The sequence below is a fragment of the Drosophila persimilis genome, unplaced genomic scaffold (genome assembly GCF_003286085.1).
Source record: "Drosophila persimilis strain 14011-0111.01,24,50 unplaced genomic scaffold, DperRS2 tig00000732-arrow-arrow-pilon, whole genome shotgun sequence".
In the NCBI taxonomy this organism is placed as follows: Eukaryota; Metazoa; Arthropoda; class Insecta; order Diptera; family Drosophilidae; genus Drosophila; species Drosophila persimilis.
This window is the reverse complement of record NW_020825345.1, coordinates 1,296,639-1,316,421: the sequence shown is the minus strand read 5'-3', so window position 1 is coordinate 1,316,421 and position 19,783 is coordinate 1,296,639. Positions and strand designations below refer to the sequence as shown.

Here is a 19,783-nt window from a genome sequence, read left to right as displayed (position 1 = left end):
ACAATCCAAAGGCGAGATCCATCTCTTAGAACCGAGGCTTTTGATACCCTTTTGCCCCATCGGTAGATAATTTCCATTATTCTGTTTATGGTACCCTCCTATATGGTACAGTCATCAGATTTTGATCATCACTTGGAAAATTCTGCTTGGATTATCAGAATATTCCGTCCAGAAATCGGAGGAAAACGATAAAGATATGTGCTTGATGGTCTCGGCGATGCCTCCGCCACTCGGTTGCCTGTTCGAGGGTATCAAAACGGAAGTTGTTGTCAAAATGTGCCAAAATCAGAGGCCAAAAGAGGGGAAAAACGGGTAAAACGAGAGCGAAGAGATGCAAGGGGCAAGACACAGGCAAAGATGGCAAGCATGTGGCAGCAGATTTGGCAAAAGTCGCTTGCCTCTGCCTCCGCGTCCGCTCCTTGGGTTTGGTGGTCTCTGGCCTTCCTTTTGTGCGCCTGTCGGTTCGTTAGGTCAACTCTCAAATGCCCCAAAAAGTCCTGACAATGCAGAGGCCCATACACGTGTGCACATAATGAAAACAGCAACGCAGCAACGCAGCAACGAGACAAAAGGATAGTCTTCTCTGCGCCCACAGAGGAGGAGTGGCCCATGGAGATATGATTTGTTGCTCAGGAGTCTCCCTCTCTCTCTCTGCCTTGCAACAGAGAGCTTACGTGGCAAAAAAGCCTTAAAATGTGTAAGCAAAAGTCACAAAAATTCAACAATTATTGAGATAACGGAAGAAATATATCATTCAGATCGGAAATCATCATTTTGCAGATGGGAATGTGGCAGATCCTCTTGCATGTCATAGTATATCCCTTTGAGACCTTTCTGCCAATCGAATTTCCTTTTGTTCCTTCAATAAATTCAATAATTTATGGCTTTGGCAAATAATCGAAAACGAAAAACGATATCCTCTATACAGGTATTAGTTTCCAGTGAAAATTCATTCAATTAATTGCCAAAAAGGAAAGGAAAACAAACAACATCTCAATGGAATGCAAATGGACAAAACGATGGCAGAGATGCAGATGCAGATACAGATACAGACACACAAGCGAGTATCTTGCAACCTCTCAAGTGTTCGGGCGAGGAATGTGAGGCAGCCACTGGAATGGGAGGAAAGGGAATGGCTGAAAGGAGGCTGAAAGCCAAAAACTGCAAACACATGACAATTCCAAACATTTTTTCATCTGTATGTGTGGTGTGTGTGTGTGTGTGGTATCTTCTTCTTTTGTGTCTGTTTTTGTCGCATACAATTTCAAATTTGAAAATAAACTCGGGTGGAAAAGAGGCAGAAGCATCGGGCGGGCGGGCGTAAGAAGCACGAGGGGAAAAGAGAAACCATCTAAAAGTGTCAGACAAATGTCTTAGAAGAATATCTCTTTAATGGTTTCTTTTTCTTTCCTTCTAGACAATGCTGCCTGTTGCCATGCCGCAAGAACAACAACAAGACTCTGCCACTCTGCCACACATGGGAATGCATTTTTTAAATATTTTCCTGCGACTCGCTCGCATTTGTGTGTTTTGTGTTTGTCGCCACACAACAAAAAAAATCAAAAAAATTCCAACAAAATACTCGTTCTCGAAGGAGTTCGCTGAACTGCATCCAAGATCCGCAAAGATCCGCACAACAAACAAAGAGAAAAGATTCTTTTGGGGTGGAAGATGAAGACATAATCCATATTTCAAGATCCAACAACAAACAAAGACAAATAATGTATATAGATCTTTTGGATTCCTATCCATATGTTTCTCGATCTTTCGCCATCGGTCGATGGACCTCTTTTCATCTATACTTTGTCTCTTCTGCCCTGTTTACCGCCCTATCGCTTCTTGTCCTTCAATCCCTTCATTTCTTTATGTTTAGTCCTTTTTTTTGCCTTCCTTTTTCTATATTTTCCTATTAATTTCTTATCAGATTTTCTTCTACTTTTCACATATTTTCTTCGAATTTTCAGCCATTTATTTACACTTTATTTTCTGTTTTACGTTTTGGTCTGTTTTATACTTATTTTGTGCTCTTCCTTTTCTCTCTGTCTTTACCTTCAAATACACTTATGGAATGAGCCGCCAGTGACTACCTACCACTTGTAGTATTCCTGCACACTTTCAATCACAGAATCCGGCCGTATATGATTCTGAATGAATCCAAAGAACAACACCTTGCAGTGGGGCCAATCACATTAGAACTGAATGACAGCCCCTCCGAAGCCCCACCAAAGCCCCAGAGACAAAGCCAGACCTCACCGCAACATTCAAGACATTTCCAGACCCGAAAACGACACCGACACCGACACCAGAGCCCCCAAACAGAGGGCGGGGCGGGATAGAGAGGATGGGTCTGCTTCTGTTATCACTAGACCCTGAAAAATCTGTGTGCCACCTCACGTGCCCCTCGCAGAATGCGAGAACAAACCCTCTAGAATTCTAGAATCACGCCCCAAGCGAATGGTTACTATATGGAATATTTTTCCTTTTTTTTTCGTATAATTTTTGTTTTGATTCTTTTGGCTCTTTTCTATTCAACTTTTTGTTCGGGGTTCAACAAATTTGTTTGGGTTTTTGCAGGGTTTCTTTCCACTTTGAATAGATACGAGAGATTTACTACAGAGATTCGCATTCGGTTGTTTTTTTGTAAGCGATTCCGAATATAATTGAAATACGAAAATTCTGGCCCGCTTATCAATGGAAACGCCACCGTAACGCGACATCAACTGAAAAGATCCGATCCGAAGCGGAGAAAAGTTTTCAGCATCCCACAGAAAGAGAGAGAGACAGAGAGAGAGAGAGAGAGATCGGGGATTCGGGGATCATTTCTCTCTTTTGGCAAATTGCCCGCTGCGTTGCTTGTTGGGGCCAGACATGTGGCAGCCAGCCCCCAAAGTTCCGTTTGTCATGCACCACACACACAGGGTGCTCCAGGCGGCGCCCGATCCCCTCCTGCCAGTGCTCGTGCGAGGGCCGCCGCGCCACTTGTCAGGCTGCCAGATTGCAAAATCCCCCAAAAACACACAAAAGCACAACAAAAACCAAATGTTGGGAAAGGCCAGAAATATTCTCTCTCCTTCGCTGTCACAGGGATATGGCGTAGGGGGCAGGGGGTAGGTGGTAGGGGGTAGGTGGTAGGGGGTAGGTGGTAGGGGGTAGGTGGTAGGGGCATACATCACTCAAAAGTCGAGACAAATTTCGGGCTAGTGATAGTCGGTGGGGGGCGGAGGAAGGGTGCGAAAGACATCTAATTATAAAATGGGAAATTAACTGAAAATAGTTTCTTCGAATTTCCTCAGAGAATTTCAGAGATTTCAGCGAGCGAAATGGTTATGGAATATACGATTAGGGTATAAAAATACAATTTTAGTGGCACAAAAGTTCAGAGCCAACGGCAGCGAAAGGTAAATCAATTTTACTTTTAAATGGCGAAAGAAAATGTCTTTTTCTAACGAAAATGTGGCATCATCAGCGTTTTGACGTGAAAACATTTTTCGAGCTCATTTTCGCAATGGACGTCATCAGTGCGGGGAAATCTTGAAAAGAAATCAAGCGAAAAACCAGACAACAACAGACAGATGACCACGAGAGGAGTGGGGAGCAGAGGGGGAAGAGTACAGATAGATGGACAGTGGGGGCTGCTCATTCTTGGGTGGCCAATGCGACACTTGGACAAAACTATGCGGACAACAAAGCAGACAGACAGACAATCGGGGAGCGGGGCAGGGGGTTGGGGGCGTAGAAATGTTGCGAAATTGTCGGCAAGTGGATGTCAAAAACCCACGCATCTGTCGTTGAAACTGCTGCGGCGGAGTGGGAGAGGCCAACGAACTTTCGAGGAAGAACCTCAGCAAACAAAAACGTGCAATCATTTTTCTCAATGAAAATTATTTGAAAATAAGTTGGCACTGGCGACATCTGTTGGTGGTTAGCAGGTACTAGCGGTAAAAGCTTTTCGGTGAACTTTTAGCTTTTTGGAGAGCTTTCGGAGGGGACAATGAAAGCTCGCCTAAAGCCAATTGGAAAAGATTTTCAGCGATGTGGCAGCGCTGTCATCTGAAAGCTTATTCTCAACAATTTTCAGTGAAGTGGCAACGCTCTGCTAGAGGTGGACCAAAATGTAAACAGAAAAAGGTAAACAAACTATTTGCGGGCATAAAATTGTGCTTTAATCAGGGATAATAGGGGTTTGACCAGAAGGAGAGAGAGAGAGAGCATGGTGTATCTTATGCTCGGTCCCCCATTATTTTCTCGTTCTTTTTTTTTGCGAATTCCCTAAGTTTGAACTTGCAAAAACAATAAACAAATAGAGAGCACTCTCTGGAAGTTCCTCCACCTTGTACTAATTGCATATACTGCAAATGCGGCTGTTTACCGGACAGTGTGTACCTCTCTCGCGCGCGCTCTCTCTCTCTTGGTTTTAATGTATGTATATGTGTGCCCCTGCGGACTGCAACATCCGCCACACCAGAGTTTCCGCCACATTCCCTCCCCCAACAAATTGTCAATATTTGAGAGTTTTAATTTGTGATAAATAATACCTTCCTTTTGGGATTAACCATCAGAAAACATAGTGATCAAATATTTGTCGACCTCAGCACACTCTCCCCTCGAACTCCTCATAACGGCACACTCGACACCCCCATCCATCCCTTCCGTCACAGCCCAGCCCCCACGTCATGTCTCTTTTTTGTTGATTTTGATATAAAGTGGAGCACCAGAAGAAGCAGCAGCGGCAGCGTCCACATAATTTATAGCCAAACACAGATACATACATATAAAAACACATTTGGATTTGGGGTCTCCTCTGCTCCCGCATCTAGGCCCATCTCAAGAGAGTAGTAGTCGCCGTCGTAGTCGTAGTGGATGAATAGTATTTTCCGTTGTGTTATTTATAAACTCTTGGATGTGACAGACGGCACAGGCAAACCATTCAAAAATTGTGCCATGCAGCACAGCCTTCGGTTGGGGCTCCGTTTCCCTTTCCCTTTCCCCCTCTTTGTAGATACCTTTATACCTTCTCTTTCCACCCCATCCCCCTGTGCCGTCAGTGGCCGTCCTATTCCCCATTCATGTGTTCCTGTCATGTCTCAACTTTTGACAGTGCCATGGTGCACGTAAAGGGTGTATTGTGCATAGTACAGGGTACGGGCAGTACGAGGTACGGGGTACGATTACGAAGGGCGCTTAGCATATGACGAGTGCTGTGTCAGCGGTTTGAAAAGAGCACAGAAAACAACAGCCGAAGAATAGTAAGTAAAATATGCGAGACGTCGCAGCAAATAGCCAGAGGCTTGCGCAAGAGGGGGTCAGAGAAACCGTTAAGAGGTTAACAGCCATCGAATCTTAAGGTTGGGGATAGAAGAATAGCCCAAGCATAGGGAAACATGAGAAGAATGAATACAACTCCAAGGAAAAGTGCTATTAAGGAAGTTTCACTTAAGATTTTTCAAGTGAAATATGGCTTGGAATGGCTGGCCTTTTATAGGTTGTACACCACTGTTTCACTCTACTTTAGACTTGCATAATTCTAGCCGCAATGCCTGCCTCTGAACCTACGCCAACATCCATCCATCCATACCCCCCGCCCCACCTCTCAACAGATAATCCAATCGACTGGAGTTCATTCCCTTGCGAGTACTCCCTCCCGCAATACCGCAATCCCTCGGCCACTCAACAGGGAAATCAATAAATCAAGGTGAGCCACGCCCCCGCACTTCAGACACACTGCCATTTATGAATTAAAAACAGAGCCTCTCTATTCATCCACTCATCCACTGCTCCTCCACAGATAAGCAATGCAATCATCAGCAGCAGCAGAGCAGCGGCAGCAGCAGCTCTGGAACTGAGAGCTGTCTGTGGCACGCGGGAAAGGAAGGAAGGCGGAAGCTGGGGTCTCTGCAATTTCAATTTTGTAATCGGCCATAGAAATCAGCAGAGGCCAGGGAAAGGAGGGAGACCAGAGCTAAGGGAGGAGCAGAAAATGGAGCTGATGCGCGCAGCAGGCCAGAGGAGAGCATAGAAGAGTGTGTGAGAGTGTGTGAGAGAGAGGAGCAACGCATCATTGAATTCTTAATCTGGCATTAATACAATTTTATGTATGGAGACTCGATGGAGGATGAAGAGTGAGTGAAGGAGTGAGGGATCAAAGGAGGGGGAATCCCAACAAAATCCGCAACAAAAAAAAAACACACGCCGCCGCCGCCGCCGACGACGACGAGCCTCGGACCATGAAGATGGGACAACGAGACGACAGATTGTGAGCATTGCACTCCATAGCTCCAGAACTGCATTCACAGGAGGAAGAGGAGGAGGAGGAGGCAGAGGCAGCGGGGAAGGCTCGCTTGGAATGTCGTCGAGCCGTTGTCGCTGACGTTCCTCTACCCCCCTCTTTCTCCCTCTCTCCCTGTCTTGTTGGGGGGCTGCATTTGATATGCCTGCTGGTTGACCCATATTGGAATTTGCCTTCAGAGTCTCCGCCAGAGTTGCAGCCACAAAGTAAGCGGCAGAGAGCGGTCGGAGGGGGGAGTAGGCGGCGAGTAAGGCGGCGCTGGGGCGGTGGTATACAAGTCACGATTTGTACGCCGCTTAGAAAAACTTGTAATGAATGTGGGATGCAATGAAATAGAATGGCACGGCGCGGGGGGAGGGAGTGCCAGCCAGGAGGCTCCACAATAAAGTCGAGACCTGGAACACACACACACACACACAGAGAGAGGGAGAGAGGGAGAGAGAGAGAGAGAGGTCTCGAAGGTGTTTGAACTCGAGCACAAACAAAGTTCAAAAGTTCTTCCTGGGCTCCAAATGAAGCAAGTTTTCAAGAATGACCTGAGAATGCACTTGGGCTCTGTGGCTCTCCAAATTATAAAAGCTGCCAATTATTTTATAACAAAGGAGGACAGGAGGCAGGAGGCGAGGCACGAAAGGAAGTAAGAAAGGAAGGAAGCAAGTGCATTCCCAAGGAAAGAATGGAAATCCAACAAAAGCTAATCCAGCGGAGTATCCAATGACATCCACAGGTAGACCCTGGGAGACCCTCCTTAAATGAGGTCGGACTTCATTCATGGGGAAAGAAAAAAAGCAAAAAACTCACCTTCATTTTCGCTGCGTCGCCGCCTGGGAACACTGTTGTAGTTGTTGTTGTGGTAGTGCTCCATCAGCTCGGACTTCTCTGTGGACTCGTTCTCCTGCTTCTCATCCTCCGTGTGGACCGGGGAGGAGGGGCCCGAGGAGGCGCTGGCCACCGGCGAGCAGGAGGCCGCCGAATTGGTACTGCCACTGAGGCCGTTGCCGTGTCCTGTGGCTGCCGCGTCCAGGGAGCCCCGCTTGGCCGCCTGCATGATGTAGGCGCTGTTCGAGGCGCTGCTGGTGGGCGACGTGCAGGAGGAGGACGTGGAGCAGTTGGTGGAGAGGTTGGGCGTCTGGTCCTCAATCAGATCGATGGACTTCTTGCGCGGCTTCTCGGGCGGAATGGGCGCCGCCTGGGTGTTCTGCTGCTGCTGCTCCTGGAGCAGGGATCTCTGCATGGCCGCCGTCACGGCCGCCGACTTGGCGGGCGGCGGTGGGGGCGAGGGCTCCACAGCGCTCTTGGTCGGCGACGAGCGCACTCGATCCGGATTGAATTTCACCGGACTGACATTCTTTGGCTTCACCGCCGGAATGGGCGGCAGTGGCGGCGACTTCACGGGGCTCCCAATCTTTCCGCTCCTTGGCTTTATCTCCGGCGGCGTCTGATTGGGGGCGTGCCGCATGGGAGGATTCGGACTGGCGTTCGGCGGCTCCATGGCCGGCTTGGCCGTGGCCTTCTCGCCACTGTCCATGATCAGCCCTGTTCCCGGGACCGTGCGTATAATGTCGCACCGGTTCAGATCGCTGTGGGTGCGCGTCGTCTTGGTTTTGGTAAAGTGCGAGGTCCACTTCTTCTGCTTCTCGATGAGCTCCCGCGAGTTGAACTTCCGCTCTGGCTTCTCCGGCTTGTCGGCCCCGGAGCTGGCGAAGAGTGCACTCACTGATCCGCCAGTTGGTGGTGTCGGGGTCACCTCCTCGCCGCCGCTGGTCTTCAGGCGCGAGAGATTGTGCTGCGGATACTTCACCACCGACGTGGGGGGCGTCTGGGAGGATGGCTCCACTATAAACTTGCTGTTGCTCAGCCGCTGCTCCGGCGATCCGTTCTGTGCAGCCACCGAGGCGTTGTTGTTGTTGTGAATGAGCGACACGCCCGAGGGGAAGGGCGTGCGTCGCTTGGGCGGCGACTGCGAGCGATCCGAGGAGCGCGACGATGACCTATCCGATCCGTCGCACAGATTGTCCTCCCGGGAGCCGCTCCGCAGCAGCCTGGAGCTCACATTCGAATTGGACTCGACGCCAAGCTTCTCGAAGAGAGCCCGGGCATTGTTGAATCTCGCCGAATGGGAAGGGGCGCCGCCGCCGGCCGATGCAGCTGCATGCGCGGCTGCCACGGCTGTCAGCTGCTCCACGGGCTGGATCTCGATGGGTTTCCGCTGGAAGATATTCGCGATTTGGCTCACCTTACCCACGGCAGCTGGCGCGGGGGCATGGTGCATGGGCTTCTCCATACTGCAGCTGCAACAAAAACCAAGAACGGAAACTATTGATTATATCAGAAAACATGTAGACAGCTTATCTCTATGACTAAACACTGAACTGATAGCAGCCGCGCCCCAAATGATCCGCAAAACTGATCAAATCGGTGCGACTACCTTTTTACGATTATTGTGGTTTGTGTGGTCTCTGGTTTTTGGGGTTTCGTGGGGTTTTTGGGGGGTTTTTGGGGGGTTTTGTGGGTTACCTTTGCCATTTTTATTTTTCTCCCATCGATTTGACAGACACTTTCGCAAAACACACACAATTTTCACCTTTACTTTTTTGCTCTTTTCTCCCCGGATAGTATCTCGCATAAAACTTTATGATTTTTCCTTTGTTGTATGTTTATTATTTTTTTCTGCACATCAAACACAATTAATGCTCCCATTGATGGCTGATGGACCCTTCACCTACGGCTGTACGGCTCTACGGCTGTGTGCGTTACGTTGTGTGTGAAAGTCTTCGAAAAAGTGAACAAATTAGTTGTTTTATTTGTGCTTTCGGGCCAGCAAAGAGCGGAAGTGTGGGCAGAAAGAGAGAGAGAGAGAGAGAGGAAGAGAGAAGGCATTGCCAGCTGGAGGGGCTTTCTTCAGAGAAACTAAGAGAGAGAGAGAGACCGATGTGGGGTGAGGTGGAATGTCGGTGCGACATTGAAAGCAACATTTGCAGTGGTATTCGTTTCATCCGCTGATAGGGTAATGCTCAAACTGTTATCGAATTCGGCGGTACGAGTATTGATTTACGCTCGTTGAGCTATGTACGTTAGTTTTAGCAGGTGCCCTACAACCGATAGAAAAGTATTAAGATTTGATTTGCTTTTAAACAGCAGTAGAGCGACCTTAGGGCTCAGAAAGTACATTTTCAGGAATACAGTTACAAAGTACAACATTTGTAAGGTATAACAGCTACAGTTTATAACAGTTAGAAAGTATAACAGTTATTACGTATAACAGTTACAATGTATAACAGTTACAAGGTATAACAATTATAATGTATAACAGTTACAAATTACAACAGTTACAAATTACAACAGTTACAAATTACAAAAGTTGCAAAGTATAACAATTATAATGTATAACAGTTACAAAGTTACAACAGTTACGACGTATAGCAGTTACAAAGTATAACATTTACAATGTACAACAGTTACAATGTATAATAGTTAAAATACATAACAGTTACAATTTATAACAGTTAAAAGTATAACATTTACATCGTATAACAGTTACAATGTATAACAGCTGCGATGTATCACAGTTACAATGTATAGCAGTTGGAATGCACAACCCTTAACACGTATAACAGCTGCAATGTATAACAGTCATACTGTAGGACAGAAATATATCGGAACCGTTATTTGTCTCAATATGAACATTCAATGAACAGTTTCCCCCCGAATCCTGCGTGTAGTACGGCCTGCTCGTAGCACAGATGATAGGGTAGGGACGGTGGGCGCCCCAGGATAGACAGCCCCCATCCCGGTACCAATTTGAAAGCATACCAGACGGGCATTCGATCCGGCTTGGTGGGGGACAAGGTGTATCCACTGTATGAAGACATATGTATGCGTATACTCGCAGTACAGTAGTAGCTCTGCGCTCTATGCCGAGTGTTGCACTAATCATCTGAATCATTAGAGCTGTATATTTAGCTCAAGTGATTATGAATCTCCGCACAAAGAGAGGCCCCGCACAGAAATAGCTCCCCCACAATATTTCCATATATTCGTTCTATGTATAAGGTTCTGTATTTGCGATGTGTCAGCGGGGAGCGGAAAAAGCGCAGTCTGTGGCGGAACAGAGAGAAGTATCTACCGAACTTATCGCAATGTCAATAAGAAGTATACGGCCGAGCACCAGACCAACTAGAAGAGGTAAACAAATGCCCCGATAGTGCGAGTATATGTTCAATCCCATGGAATGGGGAGTACCTGTTTGCTCAAAATTAGTGAAAGAGAAAGAGGGGGGAGCGGCGAGCGGGGAGCGGTGAGACAAAGGTCGGAATGCGACAGACTATGGCGGGGCCATCCGAAAAGCCTCTGTATGTATGACAGTTTGCAGAGTGAAAAGATCAACCTCTTGTATGACAGTTTGCAGAGTCGAAAGGGCACGAGACACGTCTGACAAATAGATGTGGATGAGGGGGAGGGGTCAGAAGTCAAAACAAAGCACGAGATACTGCTACGCTTAGGGGGGAAAACCTCCAATCTAATCTAATCCATTCCATGCACAATGCACAAAGCACAAAGCAATTCATGTGACCGTGAATAGGGAGATACTGCCGGAGATAAAGATTAAGGCGAGATAAAAGAGCGGGAGATGGAGATTAAAATGAGACAAAATTAGCCGGTGATCTGGTTGCTTTTGTTATCCAAGAACCACTCGCATCATCGTCCAGGGGCAGAGTTACGCGATAGATATACGTCCGTACGTACGATTCTATAGTACGTATTATAGTGTGTCACGGGGGACAAATGGCAGCGTAAAAGCATCGCTTAAAATATCACGTATGCGCCCCTGGGGCGGGGAGGGCACCGCCATGTTGCAAGCGTTCCACAGTACTCGTGAATATTTGAAGAGTTGGCAGATTTATTTGTCTGCCTCGCAGATATTGATTTAATGACACGTTTATCCGACTGTCCGCCCATTCGGCCCCTCATTACGAATTGATGCCGCACAAAATGGACAGCCAGCGGCCGGGGGACGGCGAGAGCAAGGACATGTGAATGAATGGACAGCTCTGTTCAAGTGCACAGTCCTTATAGTCCGTATAGCCTTTGTGTGGCTCGGGGCTCGGTTGTCCGCTTTGCCCGAGTATTAATAGTACCATGAGTATCCCATGAGTCTATTGTCCTTGGCTCTCTCTCTCTATCTCTCTCTTTCTCCCTCTTTCTCTGTCTGTCTCTGGGGGTTTATTCAATTTAATGGTTCGTGGAGATTGTATTTTCAAGTGGTTAAATGACGTTTATTATCGTTATTACGGAATAATTGTTTATTATTGGGAAACAGAATTCCTTGTGGAATACTTTCAAAATATTGCTTTTATACGTTCTCCCTGCAGTTCCCGACGAACCATTCCCCGATGGATACAGTTTCCGATTACAATGACACACTTTCAACTGTTATACGTTGCATATGTTGCATATCGTGACTGTTGTGTGTGGCATTTCTACTGGTATGCACATTGTAGCTGTTGTACTCGATGAGTGATATGCATTGCACCAGTTATACAAGTTGTAACAACTGTTATACATTGTAATGGAATGAAATGGAATGAATTACTTTCAAATTATTACTTTTATACGTTCTCCCTGCAGTTCCCGACGAACCGTTCCCCAATTGATACAGTTTCCGATTACAATGATACGCTTCCAACTGTTATACGTTGCATATGTTGCATATCGTGACTGTTGTGTGTGGCATTTCTACTGGTATGCACATTGTAGCTGTTGTACTCGATGAGTGATATGCATTGCAGTTGTAACAACTGTTATACATTGTAATGGAATGAAATGGAATGGAATACTTTCAACATATTGCTTTCATACGTTCTCCCTGCAGTTCCCGACGAACCGTTCCCCGATGGATACAGTTTCCGATTACAATGATACGCTTCCAACTGTTATACGTTGCATATGTTGCATGTCGTGACTGTTGTGTGTGGAATTTCAACTGGTATGCACATTGTAGCTGTTATACACGATAAGTGATATGCATTACACCAGTTATACAAGTTGTGACAACTGTTATACATTGTAATGGTTAGCCATGACTAGTACATTCCATTCAGAGTGGGACGTAAGATCGCGTAAAGGTGACCAAGATACTTCTTTCGTTATAACAGTTTCCCATGCAGTAGTTGCCCGTATAACAGTTTCCTTTAGGCACAAATTGAACACAATTCTCCACTGACCATTGTCTTGCCTGCAATTTGCAATCTTAGCAGATGTATAACAGTTATAATTATCATTAGCATTGAGCCCGGATTCCGACACCCCCCATCAAATGGGGCTATAATCTCCGCACACTAAATGGCCCCGATCATAACGATAACGATGACGATAACGATCATCATTAGCGCCTTGCAAATGACAACAAAAACTAGTTTACAGTGTCTCTAATTTTTGCATAAATGTTAATTGCACAATCGACGGGGCAGGGCAGGCCCCAGTAGAGGAGGAACCAATGTTAAATTGCTCTCGTTAGCAGTAGAGGCACCATCCACCATGCACCATACCCCATGCCCCCGTGCAACACGTGCAGCGGAGGCGACACACGATCCACCAGCAGGAGGGGGAGGAGGAGGCAAGCAGAGCAACGCCATGTGTGTTATAATTGCGTCAACATTCAGTCTCTCTTGAGCGTGAAACGCGAAAACAATGTCAACAATGATATGATGGCCCCATTGTAAATGGCATTGAGAGAGGGCCACAGAGGAGAGTAGAGGCGCGGAGAGGGGTGGGGAGTGGAGTGGAGAGCACAAAAGATTGGTAGCAATTAGAGAACGTAGCCGCCTACCTGCCCGGTCTATTCAGCCAACGAAGTGCTGTTAATGCTGTGAAAAGAAGGCCCCCCCTCTGGGCGGTCTAATAGTTTCCCATGAAATGAAATGAAGCCAAGAAAAAAAGCTTAGGCGCCAGGAAAACTGATTTCTTAATGAAGATACGGCATAAGTGGAAGCTCCCCTGATGAGCAGAGAACACAATGTTGTTGCGGGGTCAACTTCCCTCTGCCATGGGCTTCTGTTTCTGCTTTCAAGATCAAAGATAATGCCACGCTCCGCAATGGAACAAGGAGACGCCTTTCAGCCCCGATCATCCCTTACCAGCGAAAGGGGGTTATCACGCACACAACATGTATTTTGTTTTCATACTACTGTCAGGATTCTCCTTTGCCGAGCAAGCTCGTGCCCATCGCTCGTTTAGATAAACACTTGAGACCTCCAATTACCAATCTCTGGCCTCCAATTCTCTGTGGCAGACATTTCAGGCCTCCCTTCTAATCTCGAGAGCAAAACCTTGGACTCCAAAGATCTCCCACTCTCTCTCTCACTCTCTCGCTCTCTAAAAGGCAGATTTTTTAGTGGTTATTTTAGTTGATATTTTTATGAAGTCTTGTAACATTTATTTCTTTTATTTACAATCTCAAAACCTGCCTTTGGAGCCAGGGTCGTGACAACTGTCGTGACAGACACTGGCACTGGCACCACCTTTTCGCCTTTCCGCGTAGGCCCCAAACCCCCAACACATTCACTTATTGTCTGGTCTGTGGCTGCCACAATTCAAGATGTATGTTTTGATACGAATACGAAAACAAGTTGTCGTTTGTTCTCGAATGTAGTTCTTGGGGTTTGTTTCTGTGGTTCGTTCCCCTCCTCCGCTCCACCGCTCCTCCGCTCCTTCGCTCCGCCACTCCACCTCTCTGCCTCGTTGGGGTTCTTTCTTGTTACGACAAATTATGCCAATTAAACGGTGGGAAAACAAGTTGGCAAAAGAGTCGGTCTGCACACGCGTCTAGCCCCCGCTCGAGTGGGTCGTAGACCAAGCCGTGGGGAGACTTGAATCTGGATCTGGATCTGGATCTGAATCGGAGTTGGGGTTGGGGTCTCTTTTGGCCGCAGTCTGCAGGCGAGTCTTCAAAGTGTCGCTGCCAGCGACGCCTCCAGAGGCGCTCCCAATCGAGAGATGCGGCGTTGCTGGGGCATATTTGGTGCCTGCATCCATCGATCGCACACAACAATCCATTTGCATAATCGAATTGATTGACTTTTATAAGCCTGACAAATGAGCCTTGCCGCCGCCACATGCCACATGCCACATGCGGGACGGCACACAGTGCCCGTGCCCGTGCATGTGTGTGTGTGTGTGAATCAGTGGCTTGGAATGAGAGCAGCGCCACGAGCCGCCGCACAGACTATTTTTAGATCCAGGATGAGGGTTTGCCACTCTCGAATGATGCCGATATTTGCATATATCTCCATCAGGTAGCAAAAACCAAAAAATGGTTCAGAAAGACGCACTGATGATGCTTTTTGGAGTGCCGAATAGTCTCTGTGTCTTTCCATCGAGTATCTACATGGAATTCTTGAAGGATGAATCGAGAAGCACACTCCTTGGTCCCCGAAAACCTTCGATCCAACTTCTTTGAGGGCTATTCGATGGAAAGATGCAACGACAGCATCATCAAGGTCTTCCACATGCCCTCGTATCCTCTGGGGTCGGGTTGCGGCTAGAGGATGTCTCCCCAGCTCGTTAGTTCTGAAAATTGAAGGTCGAAGGTCCTGGTCTTCGCGGAAAAGCCCCAGAAAATGTTTCCACCAGATGGTTCTCCTATTTTAAGATTCCAGTGATTACGTATATCATTTTTGTGGCAACCCTCGCGACCCCCTGCTCATATAAACCAAAACACATGGCGCCACGAAGGGAGCGGCTCCTCGACGACCCTTCAGGGCTAGTCGTGTGCTGCTGCTGCTCCTGCCAGCTCCTCCTGTGTTTGCTCTCTCCCCCGAATGGGTCTCGTGTGCGCATAATTAAGGAGCAGCCCCCTAGGATGAGGCCGGGAGCCACCACAGCACTTCCCCATCTCTGGCTGCTTATCCTCCACTCCAGCCACCGTCCGCGTTTTCGGGGCCAAAAGGATTTGCCGTGTGTGCGCCTGGTTTTATGGCCCAAATGGGAGAGATGGAGATGGGCATGGGCACCTACTAAAACACCATTTGTGCGGTAATGTTTCCACGAATTTCCACGAAATAGCTATGGAAATGTGACTCCTTTTTCCAAGATTAAAGATGGCAATGTTAGAGAATGAAAATCTGCTACCCAAGTAAATTTGAAGAGTACTTTTCGAGGGGCTTTGCCCCTCCAGAGGTTAACTCGCTTTTTGATCCGCACCGGACTCACCTTTTGTTTGTGCAACTCTGGGATGTTCCTTTGTGTGTCCTTGGCTTTGCGCTCCTTCGCCTCCTGTCCGTGTATCGCTCTCTCTCTCTCTATTGTTGTGTTATTTAAACCTGGCCAACACCTAGAGGCAGTCTAGAGGCAGACTCCTCTCCACACATTTGTCATTGTTTTCGAGGTGTTTGATATTCGAAGCTGCCTCCAGATCCAGCTCCTCCTACTCCTCGTTCGGCACTTCCTGTTGCTGCTTCTGTGGATGTTGTGGATACTGTGGATACTGTTTTCAGCCCCCAATCAACCCACCGCTGGCCTCATCCGTGTCAGCATTTCTGTGTTTGTGTTTTTTCTCCGCTGTTTTTGCGCAAGATGAAAATGCAAATTTCTGCAAAAGAAACCAAAAGAGAAAAAAAGGTGAGCGCCTGCAGTAAACAGAGATGCAAAAAACAAAAAACCTGAGCTCTACGACGTTTTGGGGTTCAGTGAACCGTGGAGCCGCCTCCCGCCTACCGCCTACCGCCTACCGCCCAAAGGGAGCTACTATTCCGCCAAAAGAATTGCCACACATTTCGCAGAGCCCTGGGGCGCTCCGAAGGGTAAAATGTTGCAAACGGAAGCAATTAATTTCATTTGCAACAACAGTGCCGGTGGCCAGCAGTGGCAGAGCCGAAGCCCAATCGAGTGTAGCCCCGGCGGCAGAGAGAAAGTCTTTTTCCCCCCAAAAAAAACACACCAAAAATAGTCAAAATTGATAATCAAAGAGCGTACGAGGGGTTACAGTAGCCCCGCGGGGCATTGCCATCATCATCAAAAGCATAATCATCATTTGCAAGGTGTGCTATTAAGACAAGGTGGTAATCAAAAGTGTCGCGTCACTTTCAGTAGCTCTTTCCCTCTCCCTGCCTGCCGGCCTCCCTGCCTCTTATTATCACTCTCTCCCTCGATCGTGTCTCTCCTTCTTTCTCTCTCCCATGAACAATCCGTTCAACGCATTGTAATTGTCTAATTTATTTGTTGTTCCAACAATTTCTCCCCGTTTCACAGTGCGTGAGAAATGCGTGCGTTCATCCAAAACAAAAATGTACAAAATTTCAACGGGGAATTAGAGCTGAAGCCGGCAGGTCGTGGGGCAAGCAGCTTAGTCCGGAATGGAATACATATGCACATGTGTGTGGCAAGAGAAAGTCGAGTGTACAATCACTTAACATTGATTGAAGAAGATTACGTACGAGTATGCCATTATCTTGCAGTTTATTCAGAGATTCAAGCAGCAAATGATCACAAATTTCTGCAAATTTCCAGCCCGAGATTCGCACTCGCACCTTCGGGCGACTGGTAACAGTCCATAGCAACTGATTTGTGGAATATTTCAACTCTTTTTCGAACATAGCCCTATGTGCCCTTAATCTTTCCCATATTCCTTATGACAGCTGCTCTACAAGGAATAGGAATCTCACTTACAGCTCCCCTAACCTGACTTGTTCTTTTATAACCTTACTTTCCAATAGGTTTTCTACAAAACACCTTTTCAACCGAATTCATACAAGTTTTTTAGCACAATATTCGATCTAGTAAACACTGTCACAACTCTCCCCGACTATTGTTTGATAGAAACAAATAAATTCACTTTTAATACAATTTTGAGATGGGAAACAGGATGGGCAAAAGTGCGGACACGCTGGCACTCGATACGGAAACGAAACAAACCGAACTGATGATCATGAACGCCATGACGTCGTTCTGCCTGAAAGAGTGCAAGCCGAGCCAGCACGAGTCGCACTTCAGCTCCTTGGAGGAGTGCTCCCTGGCCTGCAAGAACATATTCCTCGAGCTGCTGACGGACTTCAATCAAAGCGAGTGCCAGTGCCCGTGCAAGTGCCATGGCGCGGAGCCAGCCCCACTGGAAGGCCAGACAAATTCAAGCATTTGATGAAGCAACTTGTAAACAAGTAAACTTATTTTTTAGCCCTAATTCTTCCACATTCCTATTTCCTCAGTCTTCTACATCGAAAAGTACTTCCCAGACATCAGTCGAAATTACTGCCAATGCAAGGGCCATGGGAATGGTGACAAAATTATGGAATCAAGAGGGACTAATGAATTTGTGGAATCATGAAAAAGTTATAATAATAAATACCCAAATTGTGATGAAATTTTAATTATTATCCCAGCTCTTTCTTTTTAAACCCTACCTTTACTCCCATAACCTCACTATTTCTTTTTGTAACCTCACATTTTCTTTTCTAACCCCACTTTTGAATAGAGTTTTCTTCAAAAAGAAAAGTTCTTCATTCGAATTTGTACTTTTAGTTTAATTTATCCCTAATTTTAGTCATAAGAGAACTTAAAAGACTTTAACCTAGATCTTCCACAAAATTAAGCTCCAAAAAGTTTCCAGTTTACAAATATCCATGGAAGATATGATTTAAAAATGCTTCTTTCAGGGATCATATGTTATTACATAATTTCCTGCAACAAAAAGAGAAGGACCTTGCCACATACCGATAATTTCAGGGAATGTCTGCTCTAACGAGTCCCCAAGAACAGAAACAAGGTCACATGATTTGGCCTCACAAGCCCATAATCAGAGAGTCCCCGATGCCCCATTCCAGTGTATAATTATAGAAATTGCTGGTCTTGCTTGACATTTGCATTGCATAAACTAGATGTCAGATGAAAGTGCCAATAAATTGGCATTAGAATCGGCTTGTTTGCTGGAGCTCGAGCTCGGGCTGGAGCTGGAGCTGAAGGCTTCCTCCTGTCAATCGAGCCACTCAATTATAATCAATCAGATTTCTCATATCATTAGCCTGCTGCTGGCTGGGGCTTATTGCCTTGTCCCCCACCCCCTCCCCAAAGGCCTCCCAACGAAGAGATCGAGACTCGGGTCGGCTCTTAACGGTTTGCCGTCGGCTTGGGCCATGTGCCAATCGATGATGCTTCAGTGGTGTGCAAATATCTCTAATTATCATATCATATTGGATGTGACAACGTTCAATCCCAACTCGGGCTTTCGATGGGATTTCTGCAGCATCTTTTGCCTTCGTTTTCCCGTTGAAGGCCGCGCTCTTTGCAGATTTTGATCGGGGTTTTTCTATGTTTTCGTGTGTTTTTGGCCCTGTTTTTGTTCTTACTTTATTGCCTGCCTCTGCTGGGGCTGCTTTTTATGGGTATGGAAAAAACGAAGAAGAAGTAAACTACTTTTTCATGACCTTTTATGGGGGCAGAAGCACCAGCAGCGGCAAGAAGCCGCGGCCCAAACTCCGAGACATTTCATGCCATGTAATGTCTGGAATTGGATTGGTTCTTGCTTCGTTTAGAGGTTGTTTCCCCAAAGAGAAGTTCCAGTACCAGTCCCAGAGAGAGAGAGGCTGTTGTTTTGCCTTATTTAGAGCCCCGCTAGGTGGGATGTCTGGACCATGGACCAATCAAATCTGTGTGTGTGTGTGTGTGTGGCAGTGGGAAAATATTCTTGGCTTTATTTTTGATTCAAGAGTAAACTAGTAAAGTTTTTGCTTGTTTTTTTGATGAGCGAATATTAAAGATTAGAGTGCTAAAGGTGCTAAAGACCAGGAGAAAGCCCCAGTCTGAGAAAAAGTCGTGTACTTTCTTAAGATATTTTGTATGTAAAGTATTTTGCTGTTTTATCCCCACTTCATTAAGCGATTTGCGGCTTAAATCAAAGCCAATTGCCACACTTTTGCGTGCCACAAGAAGCAGTAAGCCATGGGAAAAAACGTTTGTAATTTGAACGAAAAAATCATCAAATCAGTGGAGCATGCAAGTGTTATACTAAACGGCATACGCCTTCAATTTTAATTGCCCGAATGGAGTGCAGTGGAGTGGAGTGGAGTGGAATGGAGGCCCCAGCCACAGCCCCATCCCCAGCCCCAGTCGTCATGGGATAATGGATAATTATGGCCAACAAGTGGATAATCTTGCAATAATAATTACAATTAAAATTACAAATACGCCTGGAATGGGGAATAGAGAATGGCATTGGGGACAGGGGGAAGGGGGGGAATGGGAATTGGCATGAAATTCCAATTAAAGTAATTGAAGAAAATCCCGTAAGAAATGTGTGGCCATAATTTATAGATACATACGATACGATACGATACGATATATTAGAACCATTCAGGGAATACAAAAATATGGGGCAATATGGGACATTTTATGGGGCAATACCATCTATATTTGTTCCTAAAGAGTTCCTCCTCTCGCCTCTCCTCTCTCTCTCTTTCATTATTTATTGTCTTGGCGGAAAATTGCATTTTCCAAGGTCTCGTCTTG

The 19,783-nt window shown here is 46.5% G+C and overlaps 1 protein-coding gene and 1 long non-coding RNA gene across 12 annotated transcripts in view; one reads left to right on the top strand and one right to left on the bottom strand.

The window, feature by feature from the left end:
* The window catches only part of LOC6601183 (platelet binding protein GspB), a 45,250-nt gene extending 29,375 nt beyond the window's left edge, over positions 1-15,875 (bottom strand). For all 11 annotated transcript variants that reach the window (XM_026992338.1, XM_026992342.1, XM_026992340.1 and 8 more), the window contains exons 1-2: positions 15,497-15,875; positions 7,088-8,577 (exon numbers count right to left, since the gene is read on the bottom strand). In XM_026992338.1, the coding sequence (XP_026848139.1) occupies positions 7,088-8,570 (1,483 nt within the window). In that variant the 5' untranslated portion in view covers positions 8,571-8,577; positions 15,497-15,875. The remainder of the gene's footprint in view (positions 1-7,087; positions 8,578-15,496) is intronic.
* Positions 15,876-17,106: 1,231 nt separating this feature from the next.
* Positions 17,107-17,649, top strand: LOC6601153. The gene is made up of 2 exons (XR_003409112.1): positions 17,107-17,431; positions 17,488-17,649. It is a non-coding gene; the product is annotated as an uncharacterized LOC6601153 (long non-coding RNA).
* Positions 17,650-19,783: the final 2,134 nt, after the last annotated feature.